Genomic DNA, 17,436 nt, shown 5'->3' with positions numbered 1-17,436 from the left:
TCATAATATGAAAACATACGAAACTGACATTGATGTGCAGGGAAAGCACTTACGTTCCGGCCCACTCAATCATTTCCAGGGCAGTATAGAGCCAGCACGGTGCCTCACAACACCACCTAGAGTTGTGCAAGAGCACTGTTGAAAAAAGTCTTCAGATCCAGTCTGACACCTGGAGGATATTTATAAGTCAAGGACCCTGCATTTAGACAGTGTATCGGCAAGAAAGAGTGTTGCTTAATGAAAGCCACTTGTTTTTCTAACACTGTCATTATGGGCTCAAAACCTCAGCACTCGAAGTGTTGTTGTCTAACACTGAAGCTGTAAAACATGACATGGTGCCACTTGTGAACTATGTTTTACAATTTCAAAAGTCATCATTTAAAAATGTTCTTTTCACACGTAAATATAGACGCTGCTCACATATTTTGTGAAGGTATATTCTCATTCACATTAGACATTAAAGCAAACATTAGCAATGCAAATCGTTTTGCCTTTCATGTAGTGTAAAGTGTTATACTAAGATTCAAAATAAAGATACATCTGTAGCAGCAGCACAACCTTTAGTCACACAATTAATAATTACAGGAGAGGTGAAAACTCACCTACCTAGTGTGGTAATTTTAATAATGGGTTCTACATCTTGCACTGAGAAGCAGCGTACTACTTTTCTCTGGTTGTGTATTCTCCTAGTCACAGGTTCCGTAGCTTAGGTGATGTTATTTCCCCTATGTAAACAGTTAAGTTCTCATTTTTTAACACTGTCAAACTTACATTTAAAAATGTGCACGAGTGAGCTAAAAATGATCAGTACCAAAAGAATAAAAATAGAAGGTACTGGAGGTGCTTCTCTTTTTCTCTGACATGTTTTGATGCTTCAATAGTACAGGATCAGATGCCTACTTCAGGACTATAGGTCTTGATAGCTCACATGAGATATTGTGAAACAGTACCTGGTTCATGAGGAACCATCACACAAAGGCTTTTAATATATCCTTTATTCATATGATGAGGCAGTAGCAGTGATAATACACCTTCTTCTGGAACAGGTATATATTGGTTATCAGCAAGCTTCTATCCTTCAGAGGACAGGTACAGCTAGTGTATCCGCAGCACACGCTTTACTCATCACAGGACACACAAATTGTGCAGCAGCATTGCAAGCATTGCTTCCTCACCAGACATCTACAGCCTGGTAGTAGCAAAGAAAGTTTCCCTCTCTCGCAGAAGCCAGAAAGTTCAGTCTTCCTTTCCTCGCAGAACAGCTTCAGCAGGGCAAACTAGTACACGCTTTCATCACTTGACAAGTTCAGTTAAGGCATGAGTGGTATGTGGGCTACAGACAGATTTCTGAAGTGGGCACTTAGCTCACTGAGAAGAAAGTATAAGTGTATGAGTGAGAAAATGTGTGAGTCTGACATTTTCTATTTTTTTGATAATCCACATCAGCATCCTGAAAGAGCTAGTACTGCTACTCGGAGACGTGCTGTAACTGTTGTCATATAAATGCAGTCTTGCTTCTTGTACCCCAAGCTGCTACCATTCACACACACCTGTCACAATAAACCTAAGATCTAAACAGTCTTGTTTTATCCATAAAGACATCTTCCTTAATCATGGTGTGAATAGGGATGGAGAGACTGGCGTGCACCTATTACCGCCTTCTAAAGACAAAGTGACAAAAAATAAAAAAATAAACATTTCTATGCAGCTCATTTGATCTCCTCCTATAATTGCCCCTTCTGTCTATATAGTCCTCTGCTTATGAGGTCAGAAGTGAAAGTCTAATCAGGACTGTAGACTTAAATCAATACAGTGATGATTTCAAGATTAAGCATCGATACTTAGTGGTGAAAATGGAGCAGAATATAGGTTTGATGTCATTTATAAATTGCAGCTGTTTAGGTAGTTCCTTAGTTTTCCTCGTATTGACAGGTAACCATAACATAGTAGGCCATTGTGTTTTTTTGGAGCAGCCCATCCACAGTCTAAGTAACTATGTTCTAGACAGGCATACAGGTGCCAGCTGCTTCGAAGGGGTTGTGATTGCAAGTGCAACAGGTGCTGTGCAATCCCAGCCTCAACGCTGCACCTGTTGAAAATACTGAGGGCAGGTACTGCCTTTAATTCTGATGTTAATCATGGTATGCTCCTGAAAATCTAAAGACATTGAAATAATGCACAGTTGTGCATTTGTCTGCAGGGGAATTCAGATTAGTACCCCCTCCATTAGTATGTGCAAAGGTACCCTCAACGATTGCAATACTGATATTTTTCTCCACCTCTATCAACCTAAAACTGAGATCCTTCAAAAGTATCCAAAAAATTATCTTTTTGAAAATATGATGCATCCACGGTGGGCTTCCTTTTGTTAAACACTATTCCAAGGTTCGTTCAAAACTATCTGCTAGTGGAGTATTTCTTAACCTGTGGTCCAGGGACCCCTGGGGCCCCACAAAGTCTACTCAGAGGGTCCTCAGCTGCCTAGAAAATGAAAGAGTATTACCACATTAATAAAGGGTATGTAACCAAGAGGCAAAATGTGAAGTTGAAAATCTAATAGCATTCTGTAAATGTGAAGAATTTGACATTTTGTCTAAATCTTAAGCTTGTATCCTCAGATTGATTCGTGGGAGCAGTGCAATTGCATCATTCAGAATATAAACTGGATAATGAGTGGCCTATAAAATACAATATTTTACCATTTTTTTATTTGTTTGATAGATACATGTTTCTGCATTTTTCATGTGTTGTTTTGCAATTTAAATAATTGAACATGCTTAGGTCGGGGTTCCCGACTTCTAGTAATGGGTCATGACTCAGTGGGGGCTCCTAAATTCCAATAATAATTTATGGGGTGTTCCCTGGTTCTAGTAATGAGTAAGTGGGCAGTCCACAGAAGTCAAAACTTTAAGAATAAGAGATTTAGGCCCATAGTTACAAGACTCTTGCACCGCCATTGTATTTTTATTTTTGACGCAACGGTGCACAAACCAATAAATCAGATTTATGAAGACACTCAAAACCACATTGCTGGCTTTAAATGGCCTCATAAATATTGAGTAAGGCAAGACAACTCAAATCGCTGCATTGCCTTGCCTTACTCTACGCTCGGGAGATGTTCCATGGGCATTGCAGTGATATGCCTTCCCAGGTGTGTTGCCACGAAGAGAAATATCTTAATTTTGCCTCGTTGTTTCCTCTTTCTATGTGTGCTGCATTCTGCAGAGGGGGAAATGACAGGAATAAGACGTATTGCTTGAATACCGCCCATTCCTGCCTTTTCCCTTTGACGCAGGACAGGGCAGCAAGGTGACTTGCTGCGCTGCCCTGCACCAAAATCTCATACATTCGGGCCCATATTTATACTTTTTTTAGTACCACATTTCCGTAATTTTTTTACGCAAAAGGGGCCCAAACTTACAAAATACAATTATATTTTGTAAGTTTGCGCTGTTTTTGTGTCAAAAAATGACGCAAATCCGGCACTAAACAAGTATAAATATGGGCCTTGGTCCTTAGTGTACATTTGCGAATGTATACCACACTGCAGAGAACGGAAGCAAAAGATGGCTACATGGTGGCGCCGTTGCAAGCATTTCTAACATTGGACGTTGACACTGAAACCACAGTGAAAAAAAACAATTGTGTCCTTTGTCTCAGTGCCTTGGTGAAATGGGTGAGTTTGAATGTGCCTTGCCTGTCAGTGCTTCCTTAACTGCTACTTTGCCTCCTGTTATTTAAAACTTTCTAGGATTCTCACGCCACTGAGCTGAAGAACGCCAACATAATGGCCGACGATGCTCAATTGACGGTATCTTTCAGCGATTCCAGCATTTCCTAATGATGTTTTCTTTAACAAGATCTTATTAATGGGTGTTTATTTTCCAGTGATGCCGAGTTTTCTCTTTTGCTAATACATGACTTTTCCCTTGAGTGCTGTTCTGGTATCTTTCCTATATTCTTAAATAAAAGAATGTGTGATATTGTCAGCTATTATTTTATATATGTATTTCTTGTCCTTAATAAATTGTAGAGTGTTAGTTATGCAGCTATTATGAACGGGAATAACCATAAACGCGAGCAAATGACAAGAAGGAATTCGTGGTAGCCCTGAAAAACACAATTCTTTTAGTGTAAAAATCCAAAGCATATTTTGGATAGTTCACCATATGGATATTTAAAATAATCTCAAATAGCAAGCAAAAGCTTGTAAGAAAGTTCTTAAAAAATAGCCCCTAGTATTTTGTTTTATAAAGATTATTTGGGCACATGGCTTAAAGGTCTAGCAAACACCTGCAACAAATATTCAAAACGTTTCTTGTGTCAGAGTCTTGACTGACAGTAAGTAGCACTTTATCAACATGGCATGGGGTAAAAAAAAATAATTTCAGAGACTGGTTTCTGAAAACTTGAAAACAGCACCCCCAGGCGCAGTATAACCAAAGTACACACAAAAGGCCTACTTGAAGAAGTACTTAAATATATTTTTAAGCTCATCAGCCAGTCCTGAATCCAACCTTTCATGAGTTGACCCTTACTGTTAGATTATGCACGAGTTTCTCTAGTTGACCAATTGGAAGCAGAAAAAATGCTGCAAACAAGAGTTGCAAAATAATTGCTCTGGGCAAGCAGGTAGCTTTTTAAAGTCCGAAAAAGGCGTGAAAATACAACACGCGGCTGAATGGGTATTGAGGGCCCTGTTTGCAAAAGATGAGCCTTTTTGGCATATAATGCTAGAAACATAAATATATTTTGCAAACATGGCACTGTAAGGTGACTATTATCACACATTCTTCATGTGACTGTTGTATGCTCATGAATAACATTATTCTAGCCTTGTATGTGAATGGGTGTGAAGTTTCACAAATATTCAAAGGTTGTCCAAGAGCATGCTTTTCTACTGTTGCTAGGATTTCATGTATACACTGGTTTGATGTTTGAAAAAAAAGTCTGCGAGTTTTGAAAATATCTAATTTATCGACAGTTTGGAGGCAGGTACCTGACTGTTTGGTACTGCTGAATATGAACTGCTTATACAACTTATACGGAAGCAGAGGTGCAAGTTTTGTTCCTGTTGCATTTTGCTCACAATCCACGATATGAAAGGAAGAGACAAACATGTCCTGTCACCATTTGCACATTTCTGTTCACTCGATAGTTTATTCTCATCTTGATTGGGAATTTCAGGACGACAAGTGTGGCAACAGTTTCCGGAAAAGGTGTGGACATACAGGCTTATTCACAGATACAAGGAACTGTCTGCAACACATTTACCCAATTTTAGCCCTCCAACTGTGTATCATTGTAGGATGATTTCAGATATTTGCATTCAAGATAATTCTATTTCGGTTGTTTATTTTTTCAATTGTGCTCTTTGCATAATCTGCTTCATTGGCAAGGTACGTGGGCTGAAAATCTAATTTGGTTAGCCTCTTAAAGAAATGAGAAAACATGGTTTCATGGCAACTACAAAATAGGCATATATATAAATACACACTGCACACACACACACTACTCATTGTTGCCACCAGGTGGTTATAGTTAGGACCATTTTTGCCATAGACGGAACATTTTTTGTTTTGCCAATAACTTTGGCATCGATTGATGGATCATCACAACATTTTCAAAACTTATACTTTGGTCTGTTCAGCTGCTGTCTAGAATGGAATGTGTTGGGATTATAGGTCAAGCAGAGGCCTAGAAAAATGGAGGACCCAAAACACTTTTCCCCCATTCAATTTCAATGAGATTGTTCTCTTTTTTTAACACGACTACAGCCCGAAATGCTGAACATAATTACACCAAACTAGGAAGAAAGCTAGATCTTGGTCCCAAAAGCATGGTTTTTATGATTTGGTGTAAATCCATTAAGTAGTTTTGGAGAAATTAGAGTTTAAAAAATATAGACATTTAGGGACGCTGATCCCCGGACTGTCCCAGTGCAGATATCTGGTTGGCTATCAATTCTTCAACAAGGAAGTGTTGACAGCCATCTTGGGATTTGGCTTCAGCTGAGTCCCAGAAAATAATATTTAACAAAAAGAAAAGGAGCCAGGGTAGGGACTACCTGACCCCTTAGCTCTGGTGCTGGGGTCTGAGAGGGACCCCGCCAGGGCTTAAAAGATTGTTTTTTTTTAAATGTTGGACAAATCTGCAGATGGAGTTGCAGATTTTTCTCATATTTAAAAAAAATGGGTGCTTTCCAGCCCTTTTAATGAAGCCCCCGGATGGGCCAAGGCCCAGGGGCACATCAAAAACTAAGGAGAGGGGTGCTTTGGCCCCTCTTCTGGGCTTCTCAAAGCCCTGGAGACCACCACCTCCCAGGGGCCAAACAAATCAGGTATGCATGTGGGGGGCATCCAGCCTCCCACAGCATGGGGACTAGCACCTCCTAGGGTTTTAACAAAATGTAATGCTAGGAGTCAAACTGCTGCCCCTACCTCATAGCCCCAGGGACCTCCACCTCCCCCAGGCTTTACAAAAATTGAATGGAGGGGTTCCAGCCGGCCCCCTGGCAGCCCCTAGGACCACCATCTCCCCAGGTCCAAAGATATTCTGTGTGCAGGGGATGTGTGGCCTCCTGCAGCCTCAGGGACCATCACCTCCCCAGGACTGTATAGATTGGAGGGGTTTGGAGGTGGTGCTCGCGGCCCACCTCGTGGAGCCAATGATGGCCCTGGGGGCTGCCAGGACCGGTTCCTGCATTGTCCCGAGCAGCAAACCTCAGGGATATAGCTGTTTGCTCTGCCTTGGTGGGAGCTTTTGACAGCTCCCGCCAAGACAAGGCAAACACTTCACTTTCTGCAAGTGAAAGCTGTCAAACAGCTCTCACTTACAGAAAGGGAAGTTTTCATCTGTTTCCCTGCATGCAAATATGCACACCGGGAAACAGATGAAAACATTGCTCTCACAAGCAGGGAGGTATTATTTAAAGCACCTCCCTGCTTGTGCGAGCACTGCCAGCTCCCGCAGGACGTGAGGAGCCAGCTAAGACTGCTGCGGTCTTCAGGCTCCCCCAGCCCCTCTCTCTCTCTCTCTCTCTCTCTCTCTCTCTCTCTATATATATATATATATATATATATATATATATATATATATATATATGTAAAAAGAAGAAATGTCCTGACAAGCGTGTTGTGGCGCACTTATTTCTCCGGTGGTGCTGGTTGAAGGCAGGACGTCCGTATTTCAAAAGAAGGGATTTCTCTTTCTGCTTTGTCAAGAGAAAAACCGCACTCAGTCGTTGTGTAAATAATAATTGAACTTTTATTCCATCAGTGAGATTACAAACAAACAAGACAGGAATCCCCTGACGCGTTTCGGTCACACCGGACCTTGTTCACAGGTGTTTCCTGTTTACTGATTTAGCGCTTTAAATAAACTACCTACACTCAACAGAAAAAATACTGCTAAAATTGCACCAAAATATCAACAAATGCTCCTTAACATCACAAAATATATATACTTTAGCAAAAAAACACCAGATCTTTTTTTACTAATATCCTTCAACCATCAATACTATTGTTACAAAAATCCGAGATGTTTATCTCCTAAATTCCACATTTGCTGTGTCTTCTGGTAGATGTGGTTTATAACATCTCCTCAAATAAATTAATTTTTTAATGTATATTATTTTAGGTTTTGTTTCTAAGGTTGATTGAAAGACAATATTAGAACAGGTCTCGAGGTGTTTTAACATACTGCGTGGAGCCTCATTAATTTTTAATTAGTATTCAATTAAGGATCATATTCATTTATTGCCTATAATGGCACAATCCCCAAATATTTTTATTTTAACAATGGCCCTCACTAAATCCTGCACCTCTGATGTCAGTATATCTTGATGTTATTACTGCAATAAACTTCTATTTTTGGCACCAAAAATATATATGTATACATCTTAATGATAACTAAGAAAAACAGAGAGAGGAGGTGCAATTTTAGTAGTATTTTTTCTGTTGAGTCTAGGTAGTTTATTTAAAGCGCTAAATCAGTACACAGGAGACACCTGTGAACAAGGTCCGGTGTGACCGAAACGCGTCAGGGGATTCCTGTCTTGTTTGTTTGTAATCTCACTGATGTAATAAAAGTTCAATTATTATTTGCACAACGACGGAGTGCGGTTTTTCTCTTGACAAAGCAGAAAGAGAAATCCCTTCTTTTGAAATATATATATATATATATCTATATATGTATGCATATCTCTTTCTGAGATTATCATTGCAATGATCTCTCTATACAATGACTTCAAAAAGTCAGACTAGAAAGAAGTTTGGGACGAATGTTATAGTTACTTTTGGATGTAGAATGGAACAGAGTCATTTCTGGCCTAATTGTCAAGGTCTTGTGCTATCACTCAGTAGGCTGAATATTCAAATTTTAGTATCGATTGGCAGTGTATTTGTTTATTTACTAGTGTTTTGACTGTTAAACCTTCCTAGTGATGTAACATTCATGTTTCTTTGTAATCACATGCGTGGGTTGACTGTCATAGGTATATCTAAAAGCATCCCAGTAAGGAGTCACCTATGGCCTAAAGATTAAGGTCAAAGACCCTCATACAGGAAGTTGAGGGCTCTATTCTAAGTGTGTCCGTGATCATTTTCCTTCTTTAATTTTTTTTAAACTTCGAAAGTTGAAGGTTCATACTGAAAGGTGATCTCACTTTTCTAAATTGACATATACATTTTTATTTTCAATTTGTTAAGAAATATCCCATTCTAAGTATATCGTTCATCAGAGCCTAAAAACTCTCCATCTCTCTCCCTCACACTCTCTTTCTCTCTCTCTCAATTTCATTTTTTCAATTCTTTCTCCTGCTCACACTCCCACTCAGACCCTTACATATCCTATCACAGACCCACTCAGACCCTTATGCACCCTCTAACAGACTCACTCAGATACTCACAAACCCACTCACAGACCCACTCAGACCCTCATACACTTACTCACAGCTGCACTCCGACCCTCAAACACCCACTCACAGATCCACTCAGACCCTCACACACCCACTCACAGACCCACTCAGACTCTTACACACCCACTCACAGACCCACTGAAACCCACACAGACCAACAAAGACGATGACACACCAACTCTCACACCCAGACAGGCACTCTCATATCCATTTTCACACCCAGATAAACTCTCTCACTCTTATTTTCACACTGAGAGAGACAGGCTGTGGCCAACTCCCACTGCGCACAGCCTTTGGAGGTGTGCAGCGGTGGTTGAATTAACATATATTAAAAAAAATTACTTTACATAACAATTCACTGAAAGAACCAGAGGTTACAGGGACTTTATAGTTAGAAAATTGAGATTTAAAAAAAGCATAGAAATTCACTTAAAAAACAAAGGTGACAGTGACATTATAGTTAGGCTCACGTTTAAAACTTATATAACCAGGGAAATTCACCTGTTATTGGTATAGTTATCTCAAGTAACTATAACTTGTGCCTTAAGGTAACTGTAACTCGCGCCCTTGCTATGCACTGCTAATTACCCCACAAATTACAGCTCTCGTGACATCTTTGATAGCATCATTTATATTTGCAGTAAAATATTTGGCGAAAAAACTATGCATGGCAGGGGCCCAAGTTATAGTTATAGTGCTGAAGGCTACCATAAAATGTAAGCACTGCCACACCGACTATTGCGATTTCAGTCCATTAACAGGCATGACATCCATACTGGGTCTCGTATAAATATATAGCCCCTTCTAGATAAATCTCTTACTGGAAGTAAACAACTTTGTTGAACAGTGGGGAATACATTGGTAGACAATTGTAAAGCAGGTTAGAAATGTCACATGGTTAGATGTCTGCAAGTTAGTAGTTGGTTCAAATATTAGAAAATATTGCATTTTAACACCTTTTCATGGTTTCATAGAATTATCGTTGGGGAGCTGACATTAAGGCCTTAAGTAAAAGATCTGAGGAATAGTATGGGCTATTTACCACACCATTTAAATATCATTAACCCAGGGAAGGATATTTACCTTGTGAAGTAAATACCTTCTATTGTGTGTTTTTAATTTAGAAATGAGGCATAACATGCAGAAACAGTATAGAACACATCTAATTCCACATTTGGCTTTTGTCCAAGACTTAACCTCCAATCAATTTCAGAAGGTTCGACCTGCCAAAATTTGTCTGTGAGGAAACAGTTATCACACAACTTCTGATTCTGATGTCTGCATAAACATCTGTTGACATGGGATCGAACTTTAACACTGAGGGGCATATTTATGAGCCTTGGATTTTGATGCATTCCCAGATTCGCAAAAACAGGTAGACCTAGGAATGTGCCAGAAAGACACGCTTCTCCAGGTGAGGCACAACTAGGAGAAACATCTTTATTTCTCCTTGTTTGTTCCTCTTTCTTTGTGCGCTGCACTCTGCAGCACACATAGAAGAAAAAGCCTCCCAGGATTGTTTTTTATAGGAAGGTGCCCCTTCCTGCACAAAAACAATCCTGCATGCAACGCAGGCGCAAGGGTGCCTGCACTGGTGCTAGGCAGCGCATTGTGCACCACCGCAGGGGGCAGGACAGGAATGTGCTTCATTGCCTTAAATATGGCACATTTCTGCCCTTATCATGCAGAGCAGCGCAACAAGGTGACTTGCTGCACTGCACTGCGTGACTTGGCCATAAATATGCCCCCAAGCTTGTAAAGAGGGCCTATACCCTAACCGCTCTGTGAGTTAAGAACACACAAACACCAAAGACAGTGGGGTTTGTCAGCTACTGATAACATGGTCTTTGAATTGGGTGCTCCTTTGTCTAGTTTGCTGTCCTTTACAGTGCCCTCGCTGAAAGATACACCTATGTGTTATTCATCAGGCACAAATAGCTCTAAGGACAAACATCCAGGAGTTAAATATCAACTCAACACTTCTTTCCTTTTTCAGGGCTCTTGTGCAGCTGAGAGACAGCCAGTAACACTGGAGGGGGGTAAACAGTTTGGCCTGTCACGGAACAGCCACATAGCTATTGCGTTTGATGACACTAAAGTGAAGAACAGGTATGTCAAATAACAATACTTTTTGTTCAGAGTTTTCAGTTGGCATGGCGACATGATGAGTGGAAATTGTACTCGATTTGTTTCACATAGATGCTTTATTAACTAAAGACTGCAATTAATACTTCATGGCTGGCAGAATCAATTTCAGAAAAAAAATATCTGCCAGGCCAACCTTCCTGGAAAGGTTGCTGTAGATGGAAAACCTTGCCCAAGGCTGAAACTGCGCATATAATATGAACGATTAAGTCAAAAGCAAATGTTGCATGATTTACATATCATTCTTGCCAAAACTCGAATTTGACTCAACCCCTTTGTGCATGAAATGTAGGGGCATATTTATACTTTGTTTGCACCAAATTAGTGTCATTTTATTTTACTCTAATTCGGTGCAAAACTAACTCCATATTTATACTTTGGTGCTAGACCAGTCTAGCGCCAAATTTATGGAGTTAAAGTCACTTTCTGCAAGTGGAGAACTACATTGCCTTAATGATATGTCTTTAGCGTAGGACGTCCACTATGAAGCGACACTTTACAGTTAGCAGTTGTGATTTTAGTTCTTAAAACCCTGATCTATAGAATGTGTACCGTACTTAAGAGTTACACATGCTTACAGTAAGATTGCAGAATATGTCTTGATGCCGACTGTGCACATCAAGCTGCTTGAGGAGGATTCTAAAGTGCAGTGCGTATGTGAGAAGAGAGGGTGCTTAATCTTTCAGAAGCCACTTCATCAAGAACCACACCATTCGACTTACTTCAAATGCAAATAGAGAACATTTTTGCCTATAACTCTTTGCCACTACTTTCTTCTTTGCTACAGTTTGACTATTCTTAGGTGGGAAATCCCACGTGGACATTTATTAACTAGTTCGTGACTTTAACGCATAATAATACTGTCTGAGCAAATGTTTCGTCTCCTTAGTACCATTTCCAGGAACACCAGAATGCATGACATGGTTGCTGGAAGGTGACAAGCTAACCTTTATGAAAGGGCTGCCACTTTGCCGCACCACTTGTAGTGCTATTTTGACTTATTTAGCAATATTTTATACTTTTCGATACAGAAAGATCATTTTTGTAGAAAACTGCAAATGATGCAGCAGGGGCTAATTATGTTTCAAGTATGGTAAATCTATAATTGTGCAGAAAAGACGAGAGCCAGAGAATCGCATAACATCATTGGCTTTGTTTATACAATTTCTTACATCAAAACCTCTTTCTATTGAAAATTCTTTTCGAAGAAACTTGCTGTCCTCTTGCATGTTTGACCTCATTATCCTGGTTAATGCCTCTTTGAAGTTCGGGTCCTCCGTGTCTGCCGGAAAGACATGCATACTTCCAACTTTTTTAGGCTCCTATTCACAATAAAGTGATTCTCATAGCTGTATCAAAATGCTGTAAAATTGACGTGAGGCAACACCGAAGGGCCGTTCTGAGGTTTAGACTAAAGTCAATTATCCCTCAAATCCCTTCTCATACGGGCCTAACTTCAGTCCTCTTTATCACATAATGATATTATTATTTATTCGGTGTATTCTGTGACATTCTAATTTCTAAACATGCTAATCTGTGTCCCCAGATTGCCACCTGTCTTTAAAAAAGCAAAAAGTGCATCAAAACTCGATGATGAAAATGATTGTATTTGCCTGAACATTATTATGAGGATCTCTGAGATGAAGGAATCAAGATGGCTGCCAAGATGGAAGAGCTATGAGCAACTTGACAATGGCTGCCGTTTTCCTGTTTTTACATATCCTGATGCATTTTCGGGGCTCCCCTGGGTGGCAGGGACTCTACTGTGTCCCCCAGTGCCCCACTCATCCCCCTGTGAAGTGCAGTGCTTTAAAAATGGCTTCAGGAGGCAAGAGAGCTGTGAAGCACCACAGGGGCCTGAGGGTGGCTGGGACCGAAGACAGCGGAGTGCCCGAGACAACATTGTACCACGAGAAGTGGAGGGGGCCTAGGAGCAGCAAACAGGCATTCAATCGGCGACACTGTTGCTGAGGACATCTTAGAATGCATTGGGAGGCCTGAATAGATCGGCATCAACCCAGCCGCGATTAGCTTCAGTGTGCCCAATGCCTCCGGATGGGGCAGAAGCCCAGGCACAGAGCATCTGTGCAGCAGTTGGCAGCACAGGCCTCAAAATAGATAACAGCTGTCTACCACTGGGAGTAAAACATTGAGTGGAGGTGCATCCCTGCAGCCCCCTTGTATGTCTGTTGCGGAGGAGGACTGCACAATTTCAGCATCCTAGTCTTGAGACGAGAATGGTGAAGTGAGGCCCGATTAGGGTGAGAGCCTGATGCCTAGGGTAAGGACAGAAGCACTGGCACACAGAGGCCTTATAGTCGTTAGCTTCAACAGAAACCACACACTGTGTGGGTAGACATTTGGAACAAAGGCGTACCCTGGCGTCTTTCCTCAGAGACTGTGCTACCTTCCCCCTCCCAACCTATTTCAGGGGAACAACACCAGGGGCAAGGGTGGCCCTAGGGTGAGCGAACAGGCAATGAGACTGACTCAAAGAAGTCCCACACTGTCTGGAGACTGTTGCATAGAAGGGGGCCCTGGGTATGAGCCGATCCCAATGGACAGCCCTCACACTAACCCAAGACATCCCCCTTCAGATACTGGATTTAAAATGGTCAAACTACGTTTCCCCAAAGGGGGTGAAAATCCGGGGACTGGGCTTACTTCCCCTAACACCAGGACCCACAAGAGTGGCATCGGAGGCCCTCATGGTGCACAAACTTCTGAGTCACCCTGAGCAATTTGAGAAATTGTGCCAGCCAATTACATATGTAAAGACCTCACTACAACTGAAAATAGATGCCCCTATGCTAGACATGGGCCTATTGAGAGTAGACCAGGTCAAACTGAAATAATAAGTAGGGGCAGTTGAATTTACACTGGCCACTCTGCGTCCCACGGACACATACTTAGAAGTGCTGACAGCTAAAATGGACGAGAGCCCTCTGTGGACTCCTGGCAATACACACCAGTACACTACCCACAGAAGAAATAAACTAGGAGCCTGTTGCGAGCAAATATCGGAGAGGCATGTAAACTTGGAAAATCAAGTTTATTAGACAAACAACACAATCAGGCGTCTAGCCCCTTCTCTGGCTCCCGGTCAACCAACCACCTCAGAACCTCCCCCACCTCACCTTCTGGAATGTATGATGCATTGAACCTAGGATGCATCATAACAGAGCCATAATTGTGGGCCCTGTAACATACCCCCATCTAGTTGGAGATGACAGAAGACACAGAGGAGCTTCAGCACTCCCCACCCAGTACTCTAACGGAGACTGTCTCCCACCCCTAACCGCTAGAAAAGGATCCACCAGCCAGTACTATATGGAACTGGCAGCCAGACAAGTGATGCTTCGAAAATTAATGCACATCCTCCTATTCCTGGAAATGAGAGATAGAAGAAAGTGCAGGATAATGACCTGAAGCAAATAAGACTCTCCTGAACCACCACCAGTTAGCTGCCACAAAATCTTTACAGTTTTAAGATGGGGTGCTATCGGTTATACTTCAATCACAATGAGTGGTGGCCTTCTAAACAACACAGATCAATAGTTGGGTGGGACCAGGTTAAAGGATAGACTGACCACAGGAATCTGCTTTTGATTGTGTTTGTGATGGCATGTGCAATCATGTAAAAGGCTGATGATTTACTATTCTGTGTCTGCAAGCATAGCAATAAAGAATTGCTTGGGAAAAAAGGAGGATTTATGATATACGGAATGTAAGTAAGAGTTTCCATGGCCCTAAGATTTTGTTTGCCAAACTACTGAAATATTTTCCTGCAAATCCCTGCTCTGCACACCCCTCTGCAAATGTAAAAGCTTTTTTTTTTTAAATCACTGTGGGACCCTAGGGTTCCTCTCTTCTGTCCTCATTACTGGTGACCCACAATTCCTAGTACAGTTAACGATGGAAATTACAAGACCCATTGAAAATCACAACTGGTACGGTATTACCAAGGACCGATTCTCCAGATCGTACCCGGAGGACATTGTCACTAGGTAATCCAAAGGGGGTTATGAGTTTATATCATTTCCTAAATAATTTCCACAGTGCATGGGAACCTCTAGGGGTCAACTTGTGATCACCCTGTAATACCAGGCCCTGGAGCTGGTAATAATGGGCAGGGTTTTACCTGTCTCTTTTACAGGGCCACTCGTATTGAGGGCACTAGTCTTCACCTGAAGCAAATACTGTGTAGTTCACTGCTTATGCCATGGAATGGTCCCTTGCCCCTCTCGGTGTTGCCTTGCTGAATTAGCTGGTAGTGTGAGAATCCCTGTTAAGGCTTGTGTGGCAGTCAACAGGCATGGTGCCGAGGGAGTGATTCTGAGACAGTACAAACTTCCTGTTCACAGCAGCCGTGTATGACAGAGATCTAATTAGAATTCACTTATGTATACATTAGAATAAGAGTCTCGAAAATGAACTTGCTGAATATAGGGTCTATATTTAAAGAAAACATTTTTTCGTTCTATTTGTTTCGATCCATAAATGTGTTTCTTCTTTCTTTGCAGTCTCACTATTGAGTTTGAAGTCCGGACAGAGGCAGAGTCGGGCTTGCTTTTTTACATGGCCAGAATCAATCACGCTGATTTTGCTACTGTTCAGATCAAGGATGGAATGGCCCACTTCAGCTATGACTTGGGAAAGGGCAACACCAGCACAATGGTTTCGAAAAAGATAAACGATGGACAATGGCACAAGGTACTCAAACTGTGGAGTTGAGGGTGCAGCAGGAGAGAAAGGGCAAGAGCGAGTGTGAATAGAGAAATAGAATGGAACAAAGATATCAACAGTTCAGTTTAGGGAAAGTTGATTGAAAGAAAAATAATAGATTAGACGATCAATGAATTGTTAAGGAAAATACGTCCAGTGGTTCAATTTGATGCTTAAGCATTTTTATATTTGATAAATGATTTAATTAATTCGCTTAAATCCAATGCTTAGCAAAGCTCCTGCTTTACTATTCCTCCACTGGCTTATCTTTCCACCACCATAGCTTTAAAGAATAAGTTCTTCATTGCCCCAGTCCTTGTCTCGTTTGTGGGAAGACCTTCCTGTGTCTTCCTTTCTGTCTGATCATCAACCTTAATGGTGTTACCCTTTCCATTTCCCTTCACTCCTTCTACTCGCCAGGTAATCTGTGCAACCTTTGCTCCTCATTTTACCACTTACTCTATCTCACTCTCCCTCCTCAGCTGCTTACTGACAGGCATCCTTATTCTTTGTTACAAGTTGCATTTTTTTTATTCTCACTGGTTTTGCCTCCCCATCTGCACCTCACATAAAAGCCATCAACTGCATTTGGCTACATGTCCCTAAATGTTTTCTTGCTGCTTCATTGTTGCCTTCTTCCACCTAATCTACCATAATTTCCCAGCTGTTGTCATGATAAAAATAACAAACAAACTATACTCTCTTAAATTTTGTTTCCCCTTTTATGTAACAACAAAAATAATAAATGTTCATGTTCCTACAATTCCTTCTGTGTGGGAATTGTAAAAAGATGTATGCTCCGTTTTCAAACTTGTGTTTCTGCCTGGTCTCAGGAATCAAAATTTCAGGTAATCATTTTTTTTAATGGAAATCGTCCCATATTAATTGAAAATGTTTTACCTAATATAACACATTGAGCACGTTGGAGCTCCATTAATCTGGGGTTGTCCAATAGTGGTTCTGCAACTTTGGCCCATATTTTTACTTTTTTTGTGCTGCCTTTGCATCATTTTTTGACGCAAAAGCAGCACAAACGTACAAAATACAATTATATTTTGTAAGTTTGCTCTGCTTTTGCATAAAAAATGATAAAATGCGGTGCAAAAAAAGGATAAATACGGGTCTTTGTTTGAAAATGATGTGTTGAACATTCAGAGAGGGAATTCAAAGCATGATCTTTGGTTTTCTATTGTTTGGGGCATACTGTTTTCACCATGGACTGATTTTCTTGGCATAAAGGATCTGTCAGAGATTTTTAGTTATGTGTCAGGGCACTATTGGTATGCAACCAGTTAATTTGATGTGGGGTTTGATTAAATGTTTGGAGAATTTTGCAAGTCCACTTGGGTTGCAAATTCCACACATGAATACCTTTCAAAGATAACCACCAGTTATCAGCTTTAATACGTTAGGCGAATTGCCCATCATTTATGTTGTGGGTTGAAAGGGATGTTGAAATATAGTGTGCTTTGTAATGCAAACATCGTGACAAAGGCTAGGGAAAGCCAAAACACGTTGACGTCTTGACTTGACATCATGCCTAACTTCAAAATAAACAGATTTCAATGCTGCCCGGAGTACTGTCTCTTCTGTGGGTGACAGCGGAGGACTGTATATATTAATAAGTTCAGGATCAAATGTAAACAAGT

General features: G+C 41.0%; 1 protein-coding gene across 7 annotated transcripts in view; it reads left to right on the top strand.

Moving 5' to 3' along the window:
- The window catches only part of LAMA2 (laminin subunit alpha 2), a 3,379,260-nt gene that overhangs the window by 3,315,023 nt on the left and 46,801 nt on the right, over positions 1-17,436 (top strand). For 6 of the 7 annotated variants that reach the window (XM_069234829.1, XM_069234828.1, XM_069234823.1 and 3 more), the window contains 3 exons: positions 3,752-3,811; positions 10,914-11,026; positions 15,586-15,775. In XM_069234829.1, the coding sequence (XP_069090930.1) occupies positions 3,752-3,811; positions 10,914-11,026; positions 15,586-15,775 (363 nt within the window). The remainder of the gene's footprint in view (positions 1-3,751; positions 3,812-10,913; positions 11,027-15,585; positions 15,776-17,436) is intronic. The other variant, XM_069234824.1, reaches the window with a different exon arrangement.

This window comes from Pleurodeles waltl, chromosome 5, assembly GCF_031143425.1.
Source record: "Pleurodeles waltl isolate 20211129_DDA chromosome 5, aPleWal1.hap1.20221129, whole genome shotgun sequence".
Taxonomy (NCBI): domain Eukaryota; kingdom Metazoa; phylum Chordata; class Amphibia; order Caudata; family Salamandridae; genus Pleurodeles; species Pleurodeles waltl.
The sequence above is the reverse complement of the archived record's forward strand: the minus strand, read 5'-3'. Positions and strand labels throughout refer to the sequence as shown.